This window comes from Ptychodera flava, chromosome 12, assembly GCF_041260155.1.
Source record: "Ptychodera flava strain L36383 chromosome 12, AS_Pfla_20210202, whole genome shotgun sequence".
Classification (NCBI taxonomy): Eukaryota; Metazoa; Hemichordata; class Enteropneusta; family Ptychoderidae; genus Ptychodera; species Ptychodera flava.
In genome coordinates, this window is record NC_091939.1 from 20,160,608 (window position 1) to 20,178,718 (window position 18,111).

The 18,111-nt window shown below is 35.2% G+C and overlaps 1 protein-coding gene across 1 annotated transcript; it reads right to left on the reverse strand.

Moving 5' to 3' along the window:
- Positions 1–858: 858 nt before the first annotated feature.
- On the reverse strand, positions 859–18,089 carry LOC139145343 (ankyrin repeat domain-containing protein 27-like). The gene is made up of 16 exons (XM_070716449.1): positions 17,979–18,089; positions 16,539–16,644; positions 15,965–16,001; positions 15,626–15,755; positions 15,205–15,261; positions 14,628–14,689; positions 13,623–13,779; positions 12,163–12,242; positions 11,333–11,492; positions 10,648–10,719; positions 10,081–10,179; positions 9,541–9,638; positions 8,763–8,856; positions 5,620–5,827; positions 5,069–5,168; positions 859–3,425 (listed from the first exon to the last, which is right to left on the reverse strand). Exons 1-16 carry the CDS (start codon positions 18,027–18,029, stop codon positions 3,365–3,367), a joined length of 1,572 nt encoding a protein of 523 aa, XP_070572550.1. The 5' UTR covers positions 18,030–18,089; the 3' UTR covers positions 859–3,364.
- Positions 18,090–18,111: the final 22 nt, after the last annotated feature.

Below are 18,111 nucleotides of genomic sequence, written 5' to 3' on the forward strand. Positions count from 1 at the left end.
AATATTCACCACCATTTTGTGGAACTTAGAATTTAGAGTCACTTGCCAATCTTATTAAAATCATAATGATGTAGAGGTGTGTGCAAACTTGACCTTTTGGCCCGTTTTGCTGGTCATGTTTGCTGTACTCAAAACCTGAGATCAACAGAAAGTACCGAGCAAATTGAAAGCCACCAAGCTCAGTCTCTCCACACACAGGTTTGTACAAGCACTGGGGTGTCACTATATAAACCCAAATTTGTTCAAACTCAATTTACATTTTTTAATACTAAAACCTCTGAGACCATCTGTACCTATGTGTGGTAGGTTTCAATGTAGTCTGGAAAATCTGTCCCCGAGGGCGCTGTTCTCTTCACTTCATTTCATGGATGAGTGGCGAGGAGTGATGGATCTTTACGAGCTTCATTGTAAGCAATAAAATGACTGTTGTAATATCAGCTATGAGGCAAGGTATTTGTTTGAATTCACATTTGGTCATTATTTTTTAAGTCAAAAGTCCTTTTACTATCCTGCGGACTAAAGTATGATCAAGGGTTGGTTTGTCATGTCACCAACTGTGTTTTAACAGGTGTAACCTCTAAAATAATGCTGTGGAGCTTTAAAACGTATTATATTATAGCTTTGTCAGTGCCAGTGAATTTGCGACATCATCCCAACAGATTATTACGGATAATGTATCTGATTATCCAGTATTGTGGCCCAAGATGTTTTCTACATCTACAAATTCACTGGCATTGCTAAAACTCTAAGATAATAACAATAATGACGTGACATGAACCTGGCTGGAAAAGGAGTACAATTGAAAGTGGCAAAGGTTCAGAGCAATAAGAATAATACAAAGCACCACACCAACACGTGTTCATGCAAAATGACAGACTCCATTTATTTATTTCATTTGGCTTCAAGCGATGACATCACTATATACAAGACAACATACCATTGCAAAATTATATAAATAGAATTAATTATAGTTTGCAGGCTTTATAAAATGTACACTATTGTCTACATCACAAAAATCTCAAACAAGCTGTGTAATATTGCACTTATAAATCTATGTTCTGTCCTTTGGAAAAAAGCTCTTCTGTGTACAATTTTTAGCCTTTTTGACCCATAAAACACATGAATGTCACATTTAATTTAGGCTCAACATTTGCTTCTACACACCTTTCCATAACATTGGATGTTTTGATGATCTCCTTGCGTACAGAGTTTCAACATTATTTGCTGTAATTTTGTGTGTTTGAATTGTTGAAAAGCTGTCACAGTCGTTAACATACTGTGCCTGACTGTTCTGTGAAACCTCTATGAATCTCTTCTAGGATGATATGCACTTCCGGGAATCAAATCAAAAGCTTATCCAAATGATCATTGATTGTTCCAAGGGTGACTTACACAATTATCAGGCACACCTGAGCTTCTGTGTCCCCTATCCTTTACGGTTACTGCTTTGCATTTTACTCATTCTTGCAAAAGCTGACTTGAGTATCACATACATTGCTGAAGTGAAATGAATGTAAAAAATGATTTTTTTGCAAATCGAAGTTTGGCTAGGGAATTTTCAGCACTATCCCCAAGCGATAAAATTGACAAGTAATTACCAGTGCTGTTGTCTTTGGTCATCCAACTCTGAGATTTATTTATGAAGAAAAAAATTACTGTACTCAACAAAGAACATCAATATCAAAATTGAAATTAGCATCCCAATGTCATTATTCAGACACTTAGCTGCCGATACCAGGTGTTCATCTTGGAGAAATACTAATATTACTTTTATTTTGGGGCAACATTTTCCAAACCAGCAGTAGCATTGTCTCTGTCTTATCTACTACAAAAAAGGAGAATTCAACGTGTCACCCAAATGTGAAAGCCAAGTCAAAGTAAGCATGCAGGCTCATCTCTGATGCCGCTAATTTCATTTGCTGTGATAATTTTTTCCTCTATGCATTAACTGAAGGTGGTTCTCACAAATGGATATGATATTTGACAGTCACCCATCATAAAAAAGTGTTTTTTTCATGAGTGTGACTTATTATGCCGTCAACAAAGTTATCATAGCTGCTGTTGCTTGGAAATTGGCCTTCGCACACTTGTAAATTATCTACACCTATTGCACTGTGCGAAACCTATTTCATGTGAAAAATATTTTGGCACATAGCAGCAAAATATACACAATGGGTTAACTCATAGATATGTTTCAATCAACAAGGAGCAGAAATAGTCACATCGCTCACGTTTGCCATGTACAATGGCAAAGTCCATTGAAAAGTCCCTACACATCCTTGTATGGTCCGTGTCATGTAAACCACACCACTACATTCTACCTGCCTCTGAGCGTTTGCTAAAAATGTTACAGTACATTAACCCTTATAACCCTGTTTAGCTGTAAATCTCTGCATGTCATAGGTCACCATCGGGTCAGAGTTGAACAGTTAAAACATATGAAGAGCAGCATATTTTAAGTAATATGCGTGTGCCAATACAAATCCACAAATAAATATTCCACGATGGTGACAAAACAACAAACTCATAACCTGAATTTTTCCAGACTAAGATAACCTAGTCTTTATATAGTGGCTTGGACATGTTGACCGATTTCCGCAAGTCAAAACAAATTAGTTTTGAAAAAAATGTGGCCTTACTAACCGGCACGTTGAGTGATTGTGTATAAAGCCATATCACTTCACCAGGATATACAATAATTGTAAACACCAAACAAAAATAAAAGTTCCTATGGACATAAATTATTTGCATTAGCCTCTAAATTCTGCTCCCCTATAAAGCAGTAAAAAACGTAAATGCACCTAGATGACGTCATTTATAATTTACTATACCGACCTCCTTCTGCAGAAATATTATTACATCAGATGTATTGACCTCATGCTTTTTAATGTGACCTCTTTAATAATATATAACCATTCCCAAATAAAATGTGACACATTTTTAATAACATTCCAAATGAATTTAAACACTTTTGTTATTAAGACGCATTGATATGTTTCATCAATTTTTAATCCTATTTTGAAACAGTCCAAAATAATAACAATAAATAACTATCACAATATTCCAATTCATTGCATTGAGTTATGTTTGTTTTGAATACTATTATTGCATCATTGCAAAGGCTGTGAAATGCCTCATTTCTAGAGTTTTAAGGTGAAGTGTACCCTATAGACAGCCGTACAGAGTAAAAATTCCAATGCCAAGAGCATTGTGTGCAGTTTACCCAACTAGGCTTGAGTTGTGTATTCCTGCATGTATTCCATACTTTAATATCCCTTGACTGTTAAAGCCCATTTGCTTTCATGGAAGTCTGACCACCCTTAAGACAATCATTAGGGATACAGCAAATCTGGTGGTGAGAGGGCTAATCTTGTTTTCCATATGTGCCATCCAACAGGTCATTTTGAAGTGATGACAGGAAGTCCCTTTGAGAAAAAAGAAAAGAGATCAAGATTTAATTCTAGGCAAGATATCCGTCTTTATTTGTTTTCATGAAAGAAAATGGAACAAATCTTGCAAAAGTATTTGCATTTTTATTCCATGTTGTATCAACCATTCTGAAGTCATTGTTGAGTAAGAAGACAATAGAGTATCTCAGTGTTTAATCTATGGCCACACTATATTTTGGAGTTGGTTTAAATTCTGGAAATCCTATATCATAGTGTTTCTGCAGGTCTCCATGACTGCATGTCATCAAAGGTTCACAAGAAACAAGTCATCGTTGATGACACAGTCCCCACTTGTTAATGGTATTTTGATTACAGGTCCTCAGAGAGGATATAGTCCTCTTCATTAGGTCTGTGATAAAAATACTTTTGAATGAATTGGCTTGATACATGTCTGAGTTATGGTTCAGGACATGAAAAAATCGTAACAAAATGGTCGCACAGTGGCCATATTGGATCGCATCACAAAACAAATTGATGTCCATAGCTATGACATTGGTCGATGTCCTTGTACCAACTTTGAATAAAATTGGTCGAAACATGCGGATATGCCTGAGAAATGGCTCTGTACATGAAAAAATCGTAATAAAATGGCCGCCTGGCGGCCATATTGGATCGTATCACAAAACAGATTGACGTGCATATGTATGACATAGGTCAATGTCCTTGTACCAACTTTGAATAAAATCGGTTGAGATATGCCTGAGTTATGGCTCTGTACATGAAAAAATCGTAATAAAATGGCCGCACAGCGGCCATTTTGGATCGTATCACAAAACAAATTGCCGTGCACAGCTATGACATTTGTCAATAAGCTTGTACCAACTTTGAATAAAATCGGTTGAAACGTGCCTGAGTAATGGCTCTGTACATGAAAAAATCGTAATAAAATGGCCGCCTGGCGGCCATATTGGATCGTATCACAAAACAAATTGACGTGCATATCTATGACATTGGTCAATGTCCTTGTACCAACTTTGAATAAAATCGGTTGGAACATGCCTGAGTTATGGCTCTGTACATGAAAAAAATCGTAATAAAATGGCCGCCTGGCGGCCATATTGGATCGTATCACAAAACAAATTGACGTGCATATCTATGACATTGGTCAATGTCCTTGTACCAACTTTGAATAAAATCGGTTGGAACATGCCTGAGTTATGGCTCTGTACATGAAAAAATCGTAATAAAATGGCCGCCTGGCGGCCATATTGGATCGTATCACAAAACAAATTCACGTGCATCTGTATGACATATGAAGTAATCCTTGTACCAAGTTTGAATGAAATCGCTCAAGGCATCTCAGAGATATCTGCGTGAACGGACGGACGGACGCACGCACGGACGCACGCACGGACATGACCAAACCTATAAGTCCCCCCCGGACGGTGTCCGTGGGGACAAAAAAGTGCAAGTGAATAAGACCGTGGAAATATTTTGTAGAGGTATGCTTCAAGGTCAATACAGAAAGGTAACTATGTACTCTTTGACGTATGAAAGATGAGCCATGATTTCCACTGCAATTTCCATGCTGAAAAACAGTTTGCTTCCATGGATATGTTATGCGAGAACTAGCCCTCTCTGCCTATTTTTACAAAAGTCAGACAGCAATGAATTCTTACCCTAGGGGTGCAGCCCCTGCTGATTTTGATATTGGTATCACATCTGGTGGAGATGTTGGCGTCCTCTTACCAAATCCACTAGCCTGCACCTGGTCATACTCTAAAATTATAAAATTACAACAAAATATTGAAATTCATGTTTGAAGACGAAATATGTTATAGGTCTTATAAGAATGATAGGTACAGTAGCTAGCAATCTATAAAACTTTTGTGTTAGATTTTAAATTTTGGTAATTACCCATCTGTGTGTATCATACAATTCTTCAATGAAGCTGCAAACAAATAAATAGGCTATAATATGACTTTGAGACATTGTATAAAATCTTACATGATCTGGATCTTTGGAATTCCAAAAAATTCCATTGTATGAATGTTATATATTCTTATATGTCAACAAGTAGAGTTGCTGGTGAAATTCCAGGATTTGTATAGACAGTGGGATACCTAATTTCCTAATATTAGCTTAGTGGTTTTTTGTTGGAATTTAACAATCGTACACACACGTGGTAATTACGTTGGTAATCAGAATCAAAATATTTCATACAATTTACCTGGAAAGAGTGACTTGATAGGACCATTATCTGTTGAACTTGTTGAGGTTTTCTCAATCATTCTTGTTATGTTGTCTAACTCTCTATTGAATGAACTGAGCCTAGGTCTTGGTGATGCTGTTGTTGATGGCCTTGTTTTGTTTGTTTTGTCTTTATTGTCATCACCTTCCTGCTCTTGTTTGACTGCGATGATTTCTTCAAATGTCATCTGTAAAGATAATTGGGTGAGTGTAGTCTGCTTTTCAATTTAGAATATGTATACCAGATAAAGTGTGAATGTGCTTGAGCTGTGCTTGAAATTGAGTTCCAGTTTGAAATTGAGATTCAGAGAGATGGAATTTTTCATAGAACAGCATGCACAAATTTTATGAAGTATTTCTCATGGCCCTATACATTAAGGAAATAGTATATCAAACCTGTGGGCTGTTACGATAAGTCAATACGCAACAATCTGTGTGAAATAATGTGCAAATTCAATTTGTCTGTTTCCTTCCACCAGCAATGCCCAAACATTAAACTTTTATCGTAGGTATCTACTGCATGGATGGATGCTGCAATGTTACCCCATTACAGTATTGCACTGTCTGGGTCAAAGGTTACTAGTATATCATGACACTGTCAGTAATTACCTCCCCCCCCAAAAAAAATAAATAAAAATAAAAATAAAAACAAAACAAAAAGAACGAAAAAGAAAAATAAAAGTTGAATAGAGAGTGTTAACACAAAAGTAACCAGGCTAAAGTATATGTGATCTCATGAAATAGAAAAGTGTTACGGAATGATTAGCTTTATTCATTGTGGATGTTTGAAACTGTCTTGTTCTGAAACTTGGTTGGCAGACAAGCCTTGGCTGAATGTAGGGCTGTAGTATTATTGGCGAGCTATATACATGTGTATGAGACACTGTATTTGGAAAAATGATAATTTTGATGTATTTTTGAAAGAAGAAATCTCTTTTCTTTGGTGATTTTTTGGAAATGCATACATTATTCAATTTATTACTTATAGGACTTGAAAAAACACGTAAATATTGTACAGTTTCGCTGAACGTTGGAAGATGACATGGAAATTTTGTTTTCACAAAGTTTATACCTGGGGACTTAAAAAAAAATAGTGACAGCATCACTGTTCGCTCCCATATAGTTATCAAAACAAGTCAACAATTGTATGAAACATGGACATACATATACAGACAGACTGACATACACAGACTGGCACAGAGTGATGACATTGACCCCAAGTGTGCCTTGGCCCATGGAGTGTCCGAGAGTGATAAAGATATAACAAACAGCTGAATGTAATGATAAAATAGTTAAGTATAGGCCTATACAGGCACTGAGAGTGAATATGTTACAGCAATTTGATTAGTTTCTTTTCCTTTTCTGCTTCTGTGATAATCTTTAAGAAAATCAATCCGCAAGGCAAATTATGTATTGACAAATATCTATCTTTTACAAGCACACAGTAAACTGTTCTTGATTTTTCATTTACAATATTTGACATAGACTGAAATACATAACATGCAACCAATGTTTACACTTTGCCCATACACCAGATACATGGAGAAATTTCAACATACAATCATCAACTCAGAAACCCTACAGGGAAAAGTAAACATTGTTTTCTATTCTTCCAGAACAGCTGGTGCATCCACATCTGGAACAACTTACAAACTTAACCAATTACACAAGGATGATGACACAAGAGATAAAGTTAAACTGTGGTGAACTTGACTATTCCTTTCAAATCCTTACCTAACTTGACATCTTAAACTAAAATACACTGCATGGTTAATTGTGCACAAAAATACATCGGGGTGGACCATTTGATAAGGGATGGTGTCTGGAAGATCGATGAGGTACATTATCTTTTTATCCGATCCATTGTACATTCTTTTTCCCCACTCTCCCACCTTTTCTTTTGTCAAACCTTCTCTGGCTGAATTTTTATTGGCATTTGTTTGGAATTTTTTCAAAATCTGCCAGGATTTTTTTACTGCATTTCAACACCAAATACAGTTACCATATCAAATGCTTACTAAATCACCACATTATATACTCTTAGTTCCAGTAGGTATAAAATTACAAAAAAAAATCTTAAAAATACAAAATGAAAGATATCCCAGTAAAACTGAAAGTTTCGCAAAGTTGCCCCAAAAATTCAAAATTCCGGATTTCAACTTAATTTCAATATATCTTATTAACAAAAACCCTAAGGACCGGTTTACTAAATATCAAAGCAATCAGACTGGTAAATTTTGAGAAACAAATTTTTTGACCAAAAATGAGAAAAATTGCCCCCCCAAAATACAAAATTGCAGATTTCATCCTAATTTTAAATATATCTAATTAACATAAACCCTAGGAACCTGTACACTAGATATCAAAGCTACCAGATCAGAAGTTTAGGAGAAAAATTTTTGACCAAAAAAGGCAAAAATTGCCCCAAAATAAAAAAAAAATTGCCAGTTTCAACATACCTTCAATACATTATATTGAGATTAATCTTAGATACCTGTATACCAAATACATGTTTCCAAGCTATCAAATCAGTAGTTTTTGGATTACAAAATTTTTATCAAAAATTGGGAAAATTGCCCCAAAATTACAAATATGACAATATCAATACAATTTGTACAAGCATGACTGAGGTCATTCTGAGGAACATGAATATTAAGTTTCATAGCAATCAGACGAGCGATTTCAGAGAACAAGATTTTTTGACTAAAAACGGAAAAAATACCCTAAAAATACAAACATGCAAATTTCATCCCAATTTTTGCACACATAATTTAGAATACCTAAAGAAATCTGCATATCAAGTTTCAACCAAATCTGACCAATGCTTACTGAGTTTTAGCCATTTGCAGGATTTTTCCTTTTTTCCCCTCATTTGCATATTTTTGGCACTGACATGTTCATTTGAACAAATTCACATCTCCACCCCTAGGTGCACCTGTACACCAAATACTAAGACAGTAGGTGCTACGGTTTAGGAGTTTTTGATGTGGACGGACTAACAGACATACATACATCTTACATACACACAGACGCCATTTTGCACCTTATACGAATACCTCCCATTGGCATATATACATATGCATATATGGGAGCGTAATAATCAAATTGATACAATTCACTGACCTCATTTTTCACCTTTGGTGTCAGTGGCTTGAGATATGAAAAATCTGTATTGATGAAATATTCAGCTGCCGCCTTAAAAGTCACCAGACTAAAACTGTGGAGGAAATCATGAAAAGATGAATTATTAGTGATCACAATAGGAGTCATTAGAAACAAAGGTCGGTACATTGTATGAGAAACAGATTGAAATGTGTAGACATGTAGATACATGTAATGTATGAAATCTGTCTGAACGTGATGAACTAGGGTCAATATACGTAGCTTAAATAACAGAGAACATTTCCTATATATTGGTGCTTTCAAAACATGTCAACAAACTCTTGGGCTGATCAATGTCCTGAAATATTGGCATTATCCTTTCCCCTGCCAAATTTTGGTACAATCCTATTCTTTTCTATGGCAAAGCTGACCTTCTGGTAACCTTTTCATCCCAATTTACTGTAAACACACCCACACTCACCATTAATAACAATGGGTTTGGAAGAAACCATGGTGGTATAAGGGTGAAGAAACACTGGAGTGAAAGGTTAAAAATACATGTATCAAATCCGCACATTTCTTAAAATGTTATCCATGACTCTAGACTTATTGAGTTTGCAACAACTATAAATTCGTATTTATCATCTGCAAATTTCTTCAAAAGTCAAATGAAACTCAGTATCTCATCAAAGTTGACGTGAAATTTAAAAACTGTTCATATGATCAAAATGGGGCCAACGTATGAATACACTTCACAACACATCCTTAGCATCTAAGACATATTCGGCTGTAATTTTACCTGAGGTCATCCTTTGATGATGTTGACCAATGAAAATGCTCCATGTAATACAAATTACTTGCTAGATGCCTACTTTTAGCTTGAATTAGTAAAGTTATCTGTAACACAAAACATTATCAAACATTTCATGAGTGACCATAAATCTGTCTACAGAAAATGTATTGTGATGTCAATGAACAGAATGATTGATATTGGATTATTTCAAAAATTTGGTTTTGCACTTGTGTTTTTGCCCTATTTACGATTTCACAAGCTGAAGCACATCTCTTACAGACTGAAAATTTGACAATGTAATGCAAATGCAACATGGATATTTCATGAAACATCTGTCAGCATCATGTCTGAGTTCTCATACTGTCATGTTGAATACATGTCATATTAAATCACAGTTTTTCACACTATCTTGCACTCTTTGTACACAAACAGCATAATTATACAGCTCTTTTTATAACTTTATGTACAATCCTAAGACGTAATTCTAATGTGGCATACAATCATGAAATCTAGACATAATTTCCTTGATATAGCTGTTGTTCTTACCAATATTGAAATCAGATCATCTGATGTAAGACAAGGAAGTTCATCTCCTGGCATTGAGTTGGAACGTAAAGAATCATTCACTTCTTCTGAGATATTGTCCTGCAAGTCAGAAACATCAAGATTGCAAACCTAAATTAGGTCAGTGTTACTCTAACAAAGGTTACTGACACATTCTGAGTACTATGAAGAGATTCTAGCACTGTGTGTTAGCATCCTCAAACAGCATGTAGATTTGTAGTAAAGAGTGATTTTGTTTGGTTGGTTGGTGTCTGCTACAGTAGCCCCAATATGATTCAAGCAAAGTGAGTTCAAGCAAAAGAAAGTTGAAAATCGTTTTACTCATCATCATACATGTATCATGAATTAGCACAATGACAGATATACAAATAATACAGCCACACACACACACACACACACACACATACATCCATACACACACAGATAGACAGACATGTTTACGGTTGTGTAAAAGGGTCTTACATGTATTTACAATGCCATGTTTAGTCTAGCTTAAGAAACTTTCTGTGAAAAGAAATCTCTTAGACACTTTTATCAGCGTTTGCTTACCAATGTCGCCTTTAAACAGGAAACTTTCTCTAAAGGCGTTGTCAGTCCATCAAGGTTTGCAAGTTCCACAATCTGTTAAAAGAGTCATCACTACTAATCATTTTTTGTAACTAATTTGGTAGGTGTTAAAATCATTCTCTATTTCAACCTCATGTTTTGATAATTTGATTGATTACCATCTTATGAATTCAATGCTTTACATGACAACACCTCCTAATCAAGTTTGAAGAACTACATCTGCTCGGGGTTGGTAAGTCCAATGAAGTCCAAGGACAATCACTACCAAAATTTCATTAAAGGGAAAGGTTCATTGGAACTGCGCTTACCATAGGACCAGTGTAAACACTGTATCCAAGGTATGTTCAGGATTGATGAAAGTAAAAAATGTTTGTCACAACATACTAAAAATTTAAACTTTAAATGTAGCTATGTTGATGTGATATATCTAAATCTTGTGCATGAAATACATTTACAAGAAAGTTGCACAAAGGCACTTCCGACAACCTCCTCCCCTTAAGCTGTGGCTATGTATCTGTAATTGCTGTTTTTGCTATCATGCTATCTTACAACTCAGCTGAATATTCCAGTCTTTCATGGAATTATTGACAAATCCCCTAGTCTGAGCAAAAAGACACATACATGTAAAACAACCTCAGTGTAATTGTAACAGTTGACCAACACTTACAGATGCTGGGAGAGGACAGCAGAATTCTGGTTTGACACCAAACTCTTCTCCCCTGATTCCATGGAATTCCTTCACTTTTTGACAAATAATCTCATCGTCTTTGGCACACTTCTGACACACTGCTTGGAATACTTTGCCATGAACACTTCCCATAACATAACTGTAAAAAATTATGCACATGTTTTATGTTACCCTCGTACCTTGTCTTGAACCAATGCTCAAAGCTACTAATAAGTTCGGACGGAGCTTTCCCCACTACCAACCAGTATGCAATCTACCCAAACAATGAGTACCCCTATGCAGTCTCCGCTATTGGTATATGATCCAAGCTATCACTGAGCAGCCCCTAATACCATTCCCAGTAGATGCAATTCCCACTGTCCCTTTGCAGTACAAGCTAAGTGTGCAGTCGCTACACTATCTTTGTACCTCATGACTTCAAATGTACAAGTACACTGTGCATTGAATGGGACAAAATGGGTCAAGCCACTTTGTTGAACAAAAATTATTTTGAAAAGAAATCTTCATCTGTAGACTTTACAATGATAGGCATAAATGCCATTTGTTTTTGCTTTCCTCAAGCAACATTCTGACATTGTACAAAAGCTTTGTCAACGGTCTATACATCATTAATATATTGCCTGTTCTCAACAAGCAAACATCTATTAGTGCAAGATGCGAGGTATAATGATATTCAAATATGCATATTACATAAATGGCCATTGTTTCGGTATTAAAATTCTATGCTAATGACCCTTAATCAATGTGGAATATTCATGTACCTCGGGATCTTGCATTGTATAGCAAACATAACTAAGATCATCACTTACCTTTCAACACCATTGGTTATGAGATCAACGATTCGTCTATCTGAATTCATTCTTCTATGTCTGTTTACCTTTAACAAATTCTGTAGTGAAATAAAATATCTGATACAGTGAAATTGTTAAAAAATACCGCAATTATACGGTGTCGCTCAAATTTGATCAGAATTGGTATATACCAGTATGGGTTACCAATGATCAACAATAAATGTTGTTTCTATCTGTTCAGTGGAGGAAAATTCTACGTTGATGTTATGGCAATGATTTCTGCACAGTACAACCAGAAAAACAACAAGAAATATTTAAACCAGAAAAACAAGAATGACAAAAGTAATTAAGGTCTAACTTTAGGTACTGGAGGTCAACTTTAGCAACATGCATAGCAGAAACAAGCCCCTCTTAGTTTAGTATAAACGGTCTTCCCCCATCTACTGTCTATGGTTTCAGCTGGTCTGTTAATATGTAACAGTTCATAAACAATGACAGGAAATGAGTCAAGATCAGTGGAGTTTGCCTGTTTCTCACTGGCATGCCTCCTGCACATTTGCAGGATTTCACTTTTTCTTACCTCATTTGCACATTTTTGACACTGATGTGTTCATTTGAACAAATTCACATCTCAACCCCTGCATCTACCTGTACACCAAATACTGAGATGGTAGCTTTGGCGGTATGGGAGCCTTTGTGTGTGACGGACATACATCCGCACATACCCACAAATATACAGACATACAGACATGCAAATCAGATGCAAATGAACTGATTCAGCTAATACGATAACCTCACATTGGTACACCAAATGTGAGCTAAAAAATGAGTGTTTCCCTTATATGTGAGAAAGCTTTGGTAATAATGGTACATGAAGTGGTTACTTTTAGGGTTATTTTTTTGAATATCTCTATCAAAAGAAAGGTGTAACTGTAGATATTTTCCCTACATTTTGCAGAGCTAGTGAACAAACAACACAAAAACATGATATCTATATTTCAAAAGTAATACATTATGGAGGTACAACATATATAGAACCTCCCATATTTATAAATTGGTTGAAAAATCCAGCATTGTCCTGACTCTATCACATCATTCTCAATATACCCCGTGGATTGACCAATCCAATAGGACCATGTTGGGGGGGGGGGGGGGGGGTAATAGGGGTAAATACAACACTAAATGATGTGTTCCATACTTTGCATAGTACTGTAACTTTCAATCTGTTTACAGTAAATTGTACGTCATACTATCCTTTTGCCAGGTTTCAAAAGACACCCATCAACAGAAGACTATGGTTTAAACAGCATAGTTGAGGCACATCTGAATCTCATGAAAATTGCTTTTTGGCTCAAAAAAATTACATGTACTGGGTACTGACCTGACTCATGGATATTTCAAAAAATCCCCATATTGACTTACAGAGTTCAGAATGTCATGCTGCATGCAAACTAGTAATGTACTGCACAAATACTTACCTCTGTGGTGTGAAAACATATATCTTTTAATTTCTGGGCAGCATGGTCTAAATAGCCCTGTAGAATCATGTAATTGCTGTTGAACTGTCTGATATTCTGATCAAGAACAGCCAGTGCCGTCTTGTGTTCCGGAAATTGAAATAAAAGTCTCTTATTGCTGCCAAGTGAAACACAGGATAATGACTTGAATAAGAGTAAGAAGAAGTAACTCCTGTGAAGTATATAAATTGCCAAATGCACTTTTACATTTCTTCCTGACAGTTTGAGTTGACTAGTGTGAGAAGAAGATGTTTGCATGTTTGTAGTGTGCACGTAATGCCTCTAATTCACATTGCGTACAACTTCAACTGGCTGTGAAACCCCTCATTGAGATCACTTTTGGCAACTTTCAAAATCCTCTAACAACTCTCTTATACATGCTACACAGTCTTGCCCTATGTCATAGCTGCATGTCCATTTCAAGGCATTCATGAATGGTTACTCAAAAATGTGACCCAAGTCCAAACATCTACAGAAATTTTTTACAGTGCTTTTTATTATGATTGATATCATGTCAATTGTCAATAACGTACTAGTATAAATCAATCTTCCGCTCTGAGCTTATAATATCCAAAACACTTTGAAGAGACTAAGCCCTTCTTCTTAGGTTCACTGTAATAAATGATCTCAACCTATCCATTGTAAGTTCAGAATTCCTCACATCCTTGTATGACAAGAGAATAATTATGTAATATTTATGTCATGTATTTTTTTGGTGCATGACAAAATTGATATGATTGATATATTTAAACAAAGCGCCTGAATACATTTGCATCATTTATCTAATCTGCATTCATCAATAAAATATAATTTGAAGGGATTTGTCAGTATGACCTTCACGTTACAATGCACACTGTTTGTCCCTTGTAATTGTAGAAGTGTTTGCTCATAGATTTGTGGCATACATTATACTTTCACTGCATGCAGCATATCTATTTCTTGATAAATAATGTAAGAATGACTTACTCTTGAAATGATATCCTAGTTTCCTGTAAATCTAAAGTAGGTGATGAGGGATCTTCTCGTGACTGATAAACAAAGAAAGGAAAATTTGTACCATTGATTATTTTGTACTATAAATTTTACCCTGCAAAGGTTACAACAAATTTATTTTTTATGGGAAATATCTTTTTCTGAAAAACTAAAGGAATGCACTGAAATCTATGAAATGCTAAATTTAATATTGAGTTTATGTCTGCATTCATGTATAGACAATGTTAAATCAAGCATGGACACTCAAATATGCAATCCCATGAAAGTGGGGTTTTTTTGCCAATTCTTTTACTCACATGGCTAAGAAAGTATCATCCTTATTAAATTGGTGTTGATATGCAGTACAGAAATAGTAAAAACAACGAAACATGAAAAAAAAAAGTAATTAGAACTTTAAACTTTAAAATATTCTGATCTCTGGTGGTACTTTCATGCCAAAGTGATAAACCATATTTCCTTGTTTGTTGTTTCCTTCATATTAGAAAGTGCTTGATCAAAACGTCTGAGCAAAAAGTGCATACAATTGATACCGAAAATTTTGACTACTTACCTTCAGGGTGGAATCTAATGGCTTCTCAATAATTAACATTTTAAATGGTTTATAATCCTATAAAAATAAAACCAATGACATTTTCAAACCATAGGAAACACAAACTCATCGTCAGCTAAAATTAAACATTAAATATTTTCCCTGACAGTCACGACATGATATTCCTTTTAAAACCAATGTGATACATTGCGAATAAACTAATGTTCTCGATGATATAAGAGCCAATTTATTGGTACATTTTTTGTAATCGGGTTGATGAACAGAATTCTCAAAGTGACAGAAACAGTGAAGGAATCTAATGTCACATGGTAAACTGAACTACACTCTTTCAAAACCAAACTGTGTTTTGACCAGAAGTTCAAGAATTAAAATTTTCAGATAACCTGGCACTAATATGAAAGATCTTATTTTGTTTACCAACCTTATTGTAGCCTAACTCTTCAGATAAAATTTTTATTGCTGTGTTGGTAGGAAAGCCATCTTTAGTATGTATATGACCATTTTCCAATACAATGCTTCTACTACCATGTTTATCACTGCTAACAAAATGGCTGCAAATGAGAGAAAATAATTGCATATTATTCTTCCAAGTTATAAGCGTGCCAACACTTTAAACATTGCAATCAACATTATATTAAACAGGCTTCATTATTCAGTGACATGCGGTTGTAAACTTGCATTTTACTTTGGCAGTGGGGATACACCTGAACATTCCAAAACACATGTAAATAAAATATTAATAACATAAATTATTCCTTACCTTTGAAAATAAGGTGATGGTCTCAGTACATGGGTTTCTGGGGGAAAAAAAGAACTATTTGATCAAGTAACAACTTATACAGAAGACTACATTCTGTGATTCAGTAAATTAAGTACGAGTCACCAGTACATATATCAATGAAATAATTGATGAGCTTTGTGCTGTAATTCCCATGACTTTATATTAAAATCATATTTCAGTCTATGGTGAAGACACTTGCACAACTTTCACAACATGTAAACACATATCTTCCATTTCACCATGGCAAGTTTTCAATAAGAATAGTACGGATATTACTCTGGGATACACATACAGTCTACAACGCATATGTGTATAAAAATGAAGTACGTCCACCGTCATAAGTATCATTCCCATCAATCATGAATTAATGTAAACTTTGTAGTGTCAACTCTAAACTTCCTAAATTCTAAATTTACTTTTTGAATCACAAGAAATAAACAAGAATAATAACATATCTGGTAAGATGCACTTTGCACATTGGCTGGTGAGATGAACAAATGATACGATTTACTTCCTTTTCCATTTAATGATCAACATAAAGCCCTTTGCTCACCTACAAACTGTTGGTTAATATAAATCCCCTTTAGTGATGCTGCCACAGGTATACATAACAGATAACACCTGTCTTGTGCAGTTTCAAACTTGCTGCTGAATTTAGTCTGAAACAAAAATAGACTGGTCAGTTTTACAAAAATGATCCTAAACCTGACAGCTGCAATTTTTTTTTTCCTGCTGGAATGGCTAACCATTAGCTGTGTGATGTAATATAATTAACCATAGACAGTAGAGTAGTTTCTCGACTGTCTATGAATTAACACCTCTATAAAAAGTTGTTTTCCCAGAAAGATAACACTTAGCGTATGGTTTGGTAGAATCCATGAAGAAGGATATATATGACCCATTTTAACGGATACTGTCACAATGCCTGTTAAGGGTCAGTAATGCTCACTTTTGATGATTTTTCATCATTTTGTTTAAAATGTCAACCCTAATTTCTTGATCTACTTCCCTAAAGCATATCGCTATACACAGTATTAAGCTTGTCAACTCGGCCTGTACATAAACTGCGATGTTACTGTTGACAATTGAATTCTGGTCTGGACTAGAATTCAAATGTTAAAAATAACAGTGCATTTTACACATATAGACGAAATGTTGACAAGCTAAACAGTGAGTGTTTCAACTTCTTTGGGGGTAGAATAAGAGCTTAAAATTTGCATACAAAATAAAAATTTTAAAAATAATGAAGAAAATCATTAAAAAGTTAATAGCATTGGTATCTCCATGATATATTCACTTTTGGGGGAGGGGCACTCGCTCAAATATTTTGACAGATTATACTTCCTGCATAAGAAGGCCATCAATAAGTCTGCAATTTCAGAACGTAGAGCATCACAAATGTCAAGGATATATAAATCGCGGCCTTGAAGGAAAGGCCGATCAAACAGTGTTGCATTATTTTCCCCTGCAGAGATTGTTTACTTGGCAAAGCCATTTGACTAGTATATTACCTGTTTATTAGTTATCAATCACTCAATACATTACTTGATTGATTTTTTTGTGAAACATTTCTTATGTTTCAATTATAATCACTAATAATCATTAATTAATGTATTAAAACATGTCAAGATTACGAGGAAGAGATAACGACATTTCAACAATTCATTGAACCGGAAAACAAAAAAATATGGTTAAGTTAGCAGGCCGACGATAAACAATGGAGCAGCTACTTTGCGTACGTTTACGAAGTTGACAGCCCATGTGACCGTATGACCGCGAGAAGTCATGACCAGTCAATGGCCGAGTATTCTTGTCCATACAGCACAGACTACATACATGTTCAACCTTCGTTGACAGACGACAAGTCTTGTGCACATTAATGTGTCGAATTTCATCCATCTAATCACTTTCATTTTAAATAAAAGCTTTTCTATGGTCTGTGACCTCTCGACAAATAAATCGTTGCCTCCTGCATATTTGTGATACGCCTTACCTGTAAACTTTTGTAAAACGGATTGAGATCCAAGTCCTCTCCGTCCGCCATTGTGAAGGGCTTCTATTACAGCCTCGTTCAAACAATATATTGAATTAGCTACGAGCATGCCTAAAAATTAGGCTGTAAAATA